Source organism: Macrotis lagotis, chromosome 8, assembly GCF_037893015.1.
Source record: "Macrotis lagotis isolate mMagLag1 chromosome 8, bilby.v1.9.chrom.fasta, whole genome shotgun sequence".
NCBI lineage: Eukaryota > Metazoa > Chordata > Mammalia > Peramelemorphia > Peramelidae > Macrotis > Macrotis lagotis.
This window is the reverse complement of record NC_133665.1, coordinates 17488744-17500933: the sequence shown is the minus strand read 5'-3', so window position 1 is coordinate 17500933 and position 12190 is coordinate 17488744. Positions and strand designations below refer to the sequence as shown.

Sequence of the window (12190 nt, the reverse complement as noted above, 5' to 3'; positions counted from 1 at the left end):
CAATAATTATATCTATAAAGGAATTTTCTTTTGATGTCCTAGTTCTTTATAGTAAAACAATAAGTAAATCTAATAAAGAAGTTTTAGATCAAGTGGATTTAAGAGCCAGATAGGTTAGGTGTGTGGCTCTGACACCTGCTATCAGCTAAATGTTAAGAGAGGAACTGTTTCCTTAATTTTTATGTTAGAAGGGATATTTAAGTAAGAAGAAGAAAGGGAAATTCTTAGGATAATTAGTTTCAAGGTCTAGTTTAAGGAAAGAAATGTGAGTAAAACCTATGGTATATCTGGGAATATTTTGGGGAAAAATCCATTTTGGTTAAGAATATCTTGAGTCATTATAAAAAAGCAAAAGGTTAAAACTGTTAAAAGCTTAAGTTAATGTGGTAATTCTCAGTGGAGTTTACTCATGTAGTAAAACACTTATGGAAGTTTATTATGTTAAAGTGAAGCATGTATAACAATATGACAGTAAGGCAAAATGTAAATGGTAATAAGCTCCAGAATCTCATTGTCTTGTGATGAAAACATGTGTTTTGATCTAAGTAAAATGTTAAGCAGTTTTCTTACCAGAAGAGAAGGCCTCAACAAGTCACCTGAGCTGGAGAGGACCTTTTGGAACAGGTTCAGAAAATACAAAAGGACATTGGATGTCTCCGGGGGGGAAGAGGAGAGATATTGGACCAATTCACCTCCACCATCTCTCACTTATGTGTACATTGTTTAGTCAGGGGGGTCTGTAGCTGTAACTTCCCCTTGATTCCATAAGTATGACATCCCTACTTAATGCCCCTCTCCTTAGGAAAGGAGGAGAAGCAGGGTGAAGATGTTCTCCACTGAGAGAAAAGGAGGGAGATAATTGGCTGGTATGATTATATCCTACCTGAGTCTGTATGTCCTATCTAGAGACGGTCCTATCTCTGATTTAGACAACTGGGAATTAGAAATGGTGAGAGGGGAATCTAGCTGACAGAAGTCAATGCCCAGTCTTGTAGCATAGCTAATTGATGCACTTACAGTATTTCACAGAAGTTTGAGAATTGGTCTTGGGTGCCATTATCCCCTGGGTCCATTCTAGATTCTCAGTTCCTGGTCAGAGGTGCACTGTGGCACAGGATGCTGGATCAGAGAAGACAAACACTAGAAGCATATGACTGGGTCAGTTCCGGGTGACTATTGTTTATACCAGTCTGGCCAGGATATTTTCCTGGGAGTAGCAAATGTCTGTGGACTTATGGCCAGATGCAGAGTACATACCTTCTGAACTGTACAACCTAGAGATAGGTGACCCGAGACTCATGGGAGATGTAATGATGGTATCTGGATCCCTTGTCAGGATCCATTATGGTAAAGAAAATTGATTACTATTGCATATACCCATCTGTCAAGGGTTGGTCAGGGAACTGAATGTGATGAGAAATCATACTCTTAAGGGAGAAAAATAAAGTATAAAAGATAGCAAAATTACATAAGATAACAGTATTTTTTCCCTAAATTGAAGATAATAGTCTTTGGTCTCCACAATTCTTTCTCTGGATACAGATTGCATTCTCTATTGCAGACAGCCCAACGTTGTCTCTGATTGCTGCACTGATGGAATGAGCAAGTCCATCAAGGATGATCATTACCCCCATGTTGCTGTTAGGTTGTACAATGTTTTTCTGGTTCTGGTCATCTCACTCAGCATCAGTTCATGCAAATCCTTCCAGGCTTCCCTGAATTCCTGTCCCTCCTGGTTTCTAATAGAACAAGTGTTCCATCATATACATATACCACAGTTTGCTAAGCCATTCCCCAATTGAAGGACATTCACTTAATTTCGAATTCTTTGCCACTGCAAACAGGGCTGCTATGAATATTATATTTTTACCCTTTTTCATAATCTCTTCAGGGTATAGACCCAGTAGTAGTATTGTTGGATCAAAGGGTATGCACTTTTTTTTAGTTTTTTTTTTGCAGGCAATGGGGTTAAGTGGCTTGCCCAAGGCCACACAGCTAGGTAATTATTAAGTGTCTGACACCACATTTGAACTCGGGTCCTCCTGACTCCACTGGCCCCCTAGCTGCCCCCCCCCTTTTTTGTCTCTTCCAGTTCTAAAACTCTTTTGCTTATGTGTGTATTCTGGTTACTATCTCCTATTGTTGAAACCAAGCTACCCATCAGTTGCCACTATTGCTCCAATTACCCAAGTTTAGAATTTTGCAATCACCTTTGACTCTTCTATCATTTCCCCATCCTATGTAATTAGCCGCCAATATCTCTATTTCCCATTTCAGCACCTTCACACTAACCTGTGCCAAAGTTCACTTCTCAGCATCTTTATTCGATACTCAGCTGACGTGCCACTCTCCAGAAGCCTGTCTTCCCAGATGGTAGAGCTGACTCCTTCCTTAATTACTTGATTTTTAGTTATATGCGAGAATGAAGCCTATCCCTCCCCTCCAGAACCTAGGCCCTGGACGGCAGTAAGGAGCCCCAGGACCACTGCACTTACTGTTGATAAATAAGACCGAGAAATTCAACTTCACAAGGGAAAAACCTACAAAGGAGGTCGGCTCTCTCTAAGGTTTTTATTTCAGAGTTAGCAGTGCATTACAAAATACTTTTATTTTGCCCCAAATCCATCTTTAAAATAAAACAATTTCAGTTTTGGCGGTTTAAGAGGATTTTCTCGGGGTTGAAAAAAACACACTTCTTTCCCCAGGGGCAAGGAGTTATTTAAAGAGCGGTGTGTGCGTTCTGGAGATCTGGACAGGCCCCTGCCACCTCGGTCCCGGCCCAGCGCAGGGAGAGGCTGAGGAGGCTCCTGGCACCGGGAAGGGCAGCGCCCGTCCGGAACTTTGCTCGGCATTTAGCCTAGGGGATCGCGAGCTGGTGAAGGAAGGGTCCGGGACCACGGAGGCCGGTCCGGGTCGGCAGGGCAGGCCCGGCCCCGCCCCGCCCCCCGCGTTTTCCGGGTGGAAGCCGAGGACTTCCGGCCCGAGCCGGCCTCTGGGTGCGGCGGCCATTGAGGTCCCCCTGGGCCGGCCGGAAACGCGCCCCGCCTCGCCTCCGTGCTGGGAGCGGAGGTTCCGTTTCTTCATCTCCCCGGCGGCCTCGGTTATTCCCGGCCCCGCCGCCCCCCTCCCAGACCTAGAGAACGGGGCGGGAGGAGAGAGCGTACCTTCAGGGAAAGCGTCCAGGATCCTGCCGCGCGCCCTGGAGAAAACGTCCGTCTCGTCTTCGGACATGTCTCTTGCTGTAGAGCGAAGTCCGGACTCTGGACGGGGAGGAACAGACAGGCCCCGCGCCGCGCACACGTGGGAGCCGGCGCCCTCAGCTCCGGGCGGGGCGGGGCTGCCGAGGTCTCTGGTGCCCGGGATCGATCACTCCAAGCTCGATCGCGGCGCCTGGGCCGGAAGCGGCGGCGGCGGCCTGGACTGGTGGGGAAGGCCGCGAGCCCCCCCAGGAGCGGCCGCCGCCGCCCGCGAGGAGGGGGAGGAAGTGGGGACACGCACCCCCCGCTAAGAGCTGTGCCCCGGGCCTTCGGGGCTCTGAGGCCACCCCGAGTCCTTTCCCGCGCGCGGTGTGACCCCGAGAAGGGCTCGTCCTAAACTTCCCCTCCCCCCAAAAAAGACATTTGAACCCAGACCCCAAGAGGGCAGAACTAGATGTGCCTCCAGGCCGCACGCCCCCCCCCCCCCACTGTTGGGCAATTGTACCAGGAAAGGCCTTCGAATGAACCAGTTACTTATTGCCCTTATCAATAAAGCCAGACCCAAGCCTCTTTGATGCCAAGTACGGAAAGAGGCCCCGGGATTGTGGCCCTGGCAAACTGAAGGGGCGAGACCTTCCCGGCTTGGGGCCTTCCCTTTTCCTTGCAGAGGGAAGACCCTGCCTGCCAATGCTGAGGAATGAAAGAGTTGGCTTACTCCAAACACTGATAAGCCATAAGGCTTTTTCCTGATCCCTTTGTGTATCTGAAAGTGAACTTCTGACATCTCATAACAACTACTTGAGATGATGATTCAGACTTGGAAAAGGACTGTTGGAGGCTTTCTAGTACCAGACCCCCATTTTTCAGATTTCATGAACTGAGGTCCGAGGTTAACTGATTTGCCCTAAGTTCTCACAGAAAATGACAGTCATTATTTGAACTCTCATCTCTCGGCCAGCATTGTGGTATGCTGCCTCTGTGTGGTGCATATTGAAACTCCTCCGTCCCCTAGAAAATATAATGAATGAATGTGGCCCAAATTGGCCTATGTAAAACTGGTGATGAACCTTTCTGAAATTGCATAATTTGATTTCTGTATTAAAAATTTGCAGTCGAACTTATGCTTAGTCTTTCTCTCTTGGTAGGTCTTCTCAGAGCTTGCATTCCCCTGATAATAGCTTTGAAAACTCATCATTACTTGATGTATTCAAGGTAGGATTTTAACAAAGGACTATAATAGCTTTATATTTGTGTGTATATTGCATTTCCCTTACCAAATGACAAGTTTCCTGAAGGCAGGCATCATATCTTTATTTTCCTCAGCATCTAGAACACATAATAAATCTTTGTTGAATTGGCATTTTTCAGTGACCACTACCAAATCTATCACAGAGAATTGGGCAAAGGCAATGTGCAGATAATTTTTAGGCAAAATAAATGGCACTCCAAACAGACCTAAAAAGAAAGTTGGCAATCTACAGCAACTGGTATGTATAAATTATTAAAAAACCAGCAAAAGTATCTTTTATCCATTGCAACAATTGGCTTAAGAATTAAGCTTATTACATGTCTATTGAATAGTTTTACCTTTTTTATAACACTGAATCATCTTTCTCAATATTAGTATGGAGTACTATGTTATAATCAAGTGATGCTCCTGGAATCTAATGAAGTTTATTGGAAACTATTTGCACTGATTGCTGAGCTTTTATACTTTTTTGTTAATTTTTAATGGTTGTGTTCTTAAATTATAAGCTGTCATTTTTTTTTTACTGAAGTCTTTCTCCCTCTACAGTGTACCTCAAAGCCCCACTAATCTGCTTCTTCATATTTGCTATGGACTTGGAAATATGGTAACTAAGTCAATTGGAATATGTATAAAATGGATTTATCAATTTGTCAATTATCGTACTAAATGAAAGTCTATAGGCCTTCTCTAAAAAGTGAAGTTTTGATCATATAACTTTTACCACTTAAATGATTTTTCCTCTTTAGTCCTGGGGTCAGTTCTAGATGGCTGAGATTGCAAACAATTGGACCCAAAGAAGAAGTAGGGATTATTACTTTAGTAACATCACATGGATGATTAAAAAAAAACAAAAAAAAAACCTGTCACCTGTTTTCTTCTTTCCAGTGAAAATGTAAAAGTTCCTGAAATTTTCAGTGTGTCTGGTTCCATTCTTTTATATGGTAATCAATTTATTTTCTTGAAGCCCTTTAGGGGTCACTGCAACTCTTTGGGTGCTTTAATGTCATTTAAGGTTAATCCTTTACTTTTTTGGTGTGTGTAGTATGTAAGCCTATGCAAAAACATAATCATTGCAATCTGCTGAATTCAGTTTTGATTCTAAAAGTAAAAGGCCTATCCAAACTTAACCATTTAGAACCATAACCAAAGACCATTGCATAGTTTTATACAAGCCACAAAAAACTACCAAGGATATTACTTTCACTCCCTATTCTTTTTTTTTAAATTTTTTTAGGTTTTTTTGCAAGGCAGTGGGGTTAAGTGGTTTGCCCAAGGCCACCCAGCTAGGTAATTATTAAGTGTTTGAGGCCAGATTTGAATCCAGGTACTCCTGACTCCAGGGCTGGTGCTTTATCCACTGTGCCACCTAGCCGCCCCTTATTCCCTATTCTTATGAATCATTTGAATACAGAATCTAAAGTTAAAAATTTTGAATTCTTGAAAAGGACAATGACTTTTTAAAATTCACTTTTTGTAAACTAAGAGATATATAGTAATATATAAATCTTCCTTCAGAATGTCCTGTCTACTTTCAAGCTTTTTTCTAAAATATACTCTTCTTTTGTAGAAAGTGATGTATGCTGAATTAGCATTGTCCATAACGTAAAGTTTCCTTTGCCCCATAAACTTGGCCCTTTTAAGTAATGGGGTAGGATGGGGAGGTAAGTTAATGCTCATTTTCTTTTCTTTCAGAATTCAAAAATTTGAATTTCACTTATTCAGTAACTTTTTAACCTATTCATTTTTATGTCCCCTTTCCTCTCCACAACATTTTCATGTTTCTTTTGGATCATTATAGGTGCTCCAATTTTCTCATTTTCTGATTCTCATTTTCCAAGTCTGAACAGTGAGAGAGTAGTTTCATGAATAATTTAAATGGTTTAAATTTTTCACTTTGGTTTCTGAAAGCCCCTGTTATCTTTCAAATTTAATACTTTTTATGGAATATAATTCACTGAACATCAGAATTCTATAAAGACTCAAATATTTGGTTTTCACCGATTAGTTCATAACAAATATTTAGCTCTCTCATTTACTTATTTTTTGTTATTATTTAATCTATAGGTCTTTTTCATGTGAAAGAATAAAAATGCTAAAATTAGAATAGATTGATGTCTTTACATGGAATTCTCACAATTGGGTCCCTACTCTTTATCTCTTTGAATGATCTTTCTTAAACTTATCATATCCAAGATCAAACTCAATATTTCTCTTCCTCCTTTATCCTCAAATTCAACCCCCCCCTCCAAATTTTCTTATTTCTGTCAAGGGTAAATACTGTTATTTTCCTAATGACTCTTATTCATAAACCGAGTCATTTTAGATGTTCTACTTCCTAACATATCCATTTTTAAATAAGTTCTCAAGTATTAACGATGTCTGCCTCCACCTGTTATGTTCCACCTTTTTTCAAGTTCTTGTTTACCTGTCTGGATAAATGTAACATCATTTTAACTGGTCTTCTAGTCTCTCTTCTGCCTTTTTCCCCTCTTGCCCACAGTTATCAAAATAATTTTCCTAGAGCATAAATATAACTATATTTACTCCTTTAGTGTTTTTCTATTGCCTCTAGTTTAAAATGAATACTCTCACCCTTGCAGTTAGTCCTTGACAATCTGGCTCCCGTCTATCTTTCCAGCCTTAATTATCTTTCACTGTTCCCTGGACTACTTAATTCTTTCCTGAACTCAATACATGCTTGTCTGTGCATTTCCACAAACTACTTCCCCATCCCTGGAAGCATATTCCTTATTTATTCCTTCATTTTCAATATTTACTGTCAAGGTTTAAATCAGATGACATCTATCTCACAAAACTTTCTGTGGATCTCTTAGTTGAAATGATCTTGTTCATGTCTTACCTGTACTTGTGTTAGCCTTATAAAATGTAAAATATATCATGCAGTCTTTTTTGTTTTTATCTTGGTATCCCAAGTGCCTGTGATGGGTGCTTAAAAGATGTTTGTTGAATAGCTTGTGCTTCCATTCTTTCCAATTCTCTCTTTCACAAATTATTTTATTCTTGTTTGTACATCTGAGTTTTATCCATCATCTAAATGTCATTAGTAGGAGAATTGAAGCTTTGGGTTTTGAGCCTTGCTTATTGCCATCTGTACAATCCTGGGAAGCCATATAACCTCTTTGGTTCTCAATTTCTTTAGATGTAAAATGAGGGGAATTTGACTAAGGTCCTTTCCAACTATAAAGAACATGCTGATCATTTTTGGTGGATGGATAAGAAAAAGTTGAATTCTTATCAAGGACATAAAAATTCAGCTACATTTACAATCATAAGAATTTACAATCATATAAATTTTAGAAATTTCACTTGTCACTTTCATGATATTGGGTGGGTAGGAGAGGAGAATTAAAATCAAGGTTTCAGCCTTTAGCATATGCCCAACACTATTGGACAAAGTGTAGGATACAAAGAATACTTTTTAAAATAGGATCAATACCTTCAAGAAGCCTACAACCTAATTGGGCAAAGAAAATTAAGACATGAAATTGGAAATTTCACTGTATTGAGGATAAATCCATCTAGAATTCAGAGTCAGGAGAATTTTCAGAGAAAACTTCATGTGTTTTGAGCAAGAGTAATTAAAAATTATAAACAGAAAGCAAGACAGGAATTCTAGCAGGAAGAGCAATTCATGGTGTCACAGACAAGAATAAGCATAGAATCTGGCAGGGGCTATCAGCCTAAGTTAAGCATAGGGCATCTACATATGTTAAGGAGTGGTGGGAAATTAATTTGTACTGTTGAATGAAACTAGATTATGAAGAGCATGTTCAAAAATCCAGCATGACTGATAGTAAAATAAGAAATTAAGAAAAATTAATTAGCTAGTTTGATCATCAGCACTGGTACTGTATTTTAGCTAGGATATTTACTGATATAGATTGTTTTATATACATTCTGTGTTAAGAATAATAACATTAGCTATTGGGAATGCTGAATAGCAGAAGAAAAGCACTTTCCATTGAAAAAGCAAAAGGTGTATTGGTTTCTTTTAATATTTTATTAATTTTTTTTTCAGAAAAAGTCTTGACTTCTTAAAGGCTATTGGGAGCCATTATAGGTTTTTGAGGAGGGAGTCATATGATAAAATACATATTTTAAGGAAGATACATCTCTCAGCAAGAATAGATTGTAGTAAGAGGGTGTTTAAGGCAAGGAGACTAATTCGGGAAGCTATAGTAATCTAGCTGTAGAAATGGAGAGGAAAGGGGAATTTTATACACACACACACACACACACACATACACACATATGAAAGTCATGCTAGGACTTGGAGTTAGATTTGAAGTTTTATTCATTTGAAAGTTATATGATTGGGGAGATAGCTAGATCGCACAGTAGATAGTGCACTGGTCCTGGAGTCAGGAGGATCTGAGTTCAGATGCAGACTTACACTTAATAATTACTTAGCTGTGTGACCTTGGGCAAGTCATTTAACCCTCTTGCTTTGTAAAAATGAAAAAAAAGTTATGTGGTTTCTCGTAGCCTTAAATAAAAGACTTTCAATAGGATGTTCTCAAAGAGAAAAATTAGTAAAAAGAATGGAAATAGATATAAAGTTTTTATATATACAATATTAAAGGCATTAGTAATAAAAAATTAAAAGTATTAAATATAAACTTATTTTCTGACCCAAATCTTTTGAAATTATATAAAATCATAACTTTTAAAAATCCTTTATGATTTTTAAATATTGCTTTGTTTTAGAAGAAGCATTGTGTGTGGGCTATTATTTATTTAGCTTTTTTTATATCACCAGTTTTTCTTCTTGCTGTGAATATGGATCTGTTCTCTCCTACATATATCTATATATCTATATATCTATATATCTATATCTATATCTATATCTATATATCAGTGTTTTACCATAATTTTAAAAGAATGTCTCATGAGTACCTCAATGTACCATTTAAATCAAAGTTGTATAGGAAATGTTTCATAACTACAAAATTACAAGACATCAGCATTGTGTAGAAATAAATATACAATAATCTGAATGATACAACATCTTACAGCAAAGGCTGGGATTTATGTGTCTCACTCTATAGAAAATGACTACTGGACTAATATTATCTGCAATACTGAGATATGCTCTATATCAGAAATTGTAAGAAATCTTTGACAGAACATTTGTAATAATGTGGATGGAACACTTGTTGCATGAAGGAGTCCCTCGAAGTTATTCTAAACAAGCGATAAAGTGTTGTTTTGCAGAATTGAAGAATTACCAAAGCTGAAATGGATAAGAAAACCACGAATCTCCTGACTTTTGGGGAATCAGTCTTGGCTTAGAACTAAAGAAATATTGAGAAACACACATGAAAGTAGCGCATTTTTGTGTAATAGACTAGAAAATTTCAGGGAATCTATGCCATCTGTAATTCAAGTTGATTAATGCTAGAAATACAGTTCTTGGGATTTGTAACCTTTGTTTATAGGCCATTCAATTCAAAGTAACTAAGGTTAAAATGTCTGAGATTAATCACAATGTTTAAAGTACAGAATTAATTTATAAATTTATTTTAATGGTAGTTTAAATTGACCTTTACAGACTATATACAACTCACTTAGAACTGAAGTATTAGTATCCCAAATTAGAGGACGTGCAATAGCATTAGCTGTGTTGTTGAATAGTGTAGACAAGTTTAATTCAATAAATCTTTATTACTATATGCTTGGTACTGTTACATTTTCATTGGAAGTAGAACTGTCTGGAAAGTATATATAATATGAACCTCAGTTCTAGGAAGTGGCATCGTTGATTTCTTGAAGCAATAAAGGGTATTCTCAATAATGACCCCAATGAATTTGTAAGGGAGTCATACTTGCTGAAGCAGATGAAAAGACTTGGGGAAGCCCTTAAGAGATAGTCAGATCCAGTCCTGTTCCTTTCTGCTTTCCCTTCAACATCAATAGGGAAGATGACTAAACCAGCTATGACAGATGGTTGTTCTTTTAAAAGCCATTAGGTGGTAAGAACTCAAAGGGGTTCTAAACTATTGTGGAATAGGACTGACTATTTAGTGCCTACCATTTTTACAACACTGGACTGTGCCTGTGGAGTTTTATAGAATAACATGGCCTTGCCCTCAAGAAACTATCTAGTTGGACAGATAATTCTTTCTATATAAAGAAGACCAGCCTGTAATAAAAAAAACAGGCAAAATTAAGTATTAAATTGATTAAAGATTATAATTGCAATAGGGATTTAGCGTAGAGGGAGTAAAATATACTTGTTTCCTTGTTCCTAGTTTATATTTTATTAGCAGAAGCTGTTTTTTGAAAATTAATGCTTCATTTATCAAATCTAAGTATATAAAATCTTGAAATTCTAAGAAATCACAAGAATTTTTTGAGTCAAATACTTGAATTTAAGATGCTTTTATTTTTTGAGTTACCTGGAACAGATGTTTTAGTTAAAACAGCAAGCTGGCTTTGAACTCTGACTTTTCAGCAAGAACTTATTAAATACCTACAATGTCTCAGTGAGTGGGTCTTTTTTTGCTGGATTCCAGGAATACAAAGACAAAAATGAAACAGCCCTTAACCTTAAATGATTCTGATATATTGTCTTCAGGAGCCACAATTGACTGAGCAAGGGTTAGGGTTCATTCTGGATTTATCCAGATCTCTTTTTAGATTACTTTCTGGCATAAGGACACGGAATCAACTCTCAAATGTGAATCAGGGCTAAATTTGTGTTTTTCTTTCATTCCCCATCATAAAATAGAATTTCCTAAATGATAAATATGATGAACAGAGAAGAGCATGGGAAGATTTATATGAACTGACATAAAATGAAGGAAGCAGAACCATGAAGAAAATAGGGCATAATGAATAAAATAGAATAAATATAATGAATGACAACAAAGAAGTTGAAACTGAAAGCTGCAAAAAAAAAATGATGATCAAGTTGGGCCTTAAAGAAGTGATTATAAGAAGGCACCTTCCTTTGTAATGGATGTGAAATGCTGCATTCCAATAATGTTAGAATTGATATAATTTTTTTTTCTTCTTTCTAACCTTTCTTTTAAGAGATGTCATTCTAGGAGAGAGGAGGGAAGAATATTCTGGGAAAGAAACATGATATTAAAAAGTAGCAATAAAAATTTGTTTAAAATTTCCTATCATTTAGCTCCTGAAGTAGCTAAATGTCTTGTATCATAATGGTGTGAGATTGATAAGGTTCTGAGTCATTACAGAAGAATTTATCTGGTTTCTCTGGAAAGAATTTCTGTTTTCCAAATATATTACTCTGCTTTTACAGTCTGGGATCTTAATGAAGAGAGAACCCCATACTCAGTTGACCTAATTAAGGGATTTACTGATACACTAGTCCGTGGTTAAAAACTAGCAAGCAAATAAGGTGATGTGCAGTTAGTTTGTCTGCCTAGCAACTGTGTCTCCATTTTGATATTGTTCCAAGAGATAAAGCAGCAATGTGATAATCCCAGCAGAACAGCCCCATTCAGAACTTCAAGCTGTTCCTGATCGTCCTGGAGGTAGGTAGGCTTGATAGCTGACTTTATACAAAGACAAAGGAAGAGCAAGTTGGGTTTGTTTTTGATATTTTATTTTTCCATTAACATGTAATGAAATGTTTTCAACATATACACTTGCATATTTATAAGTTAAAAATTTTTTTTCCACCCTCCCTTCCCACTCCTCTCAGTGGTTAACAGTCTAGTGAATTTATACATGTACATTTCTGTTTAACATGTTT

At 37.8% G+C, this 12190-nt stretch overlaps 1 protein-coding gene across 2 annotated transcripts in view; it reads right to left on the bottom strand.

The window, feature by feature from the left end:
- Nucleotides 1–3410, bottom strand: part of CPPED1 (calcineurin like phosphoesterase domain containing 1) — a 134360-nt gene extending 130950 nt beyond the window's left edge. Inside the window, exon 1 of one of the 2 annotated variants that reach the window (XM_074196444.1) lies at nucleotides 3165–3410. In XM_074196444.1, coding sequence (XP_074052545.1) covers nucleotides 3165–3231 — 67 coding nt within the window. In that variant the 5' untranslated portion in view covers nucleotides 3232–3410. The remainder of the gene's footprint in view (nucleotides 1–3164) is intronic. The other variant, XM_074196443.1, reaches the window with a different exon arrangement.
- Between the last annotated feature and the right edge of the window lie 8780 nt (nucleotides 3411–12190).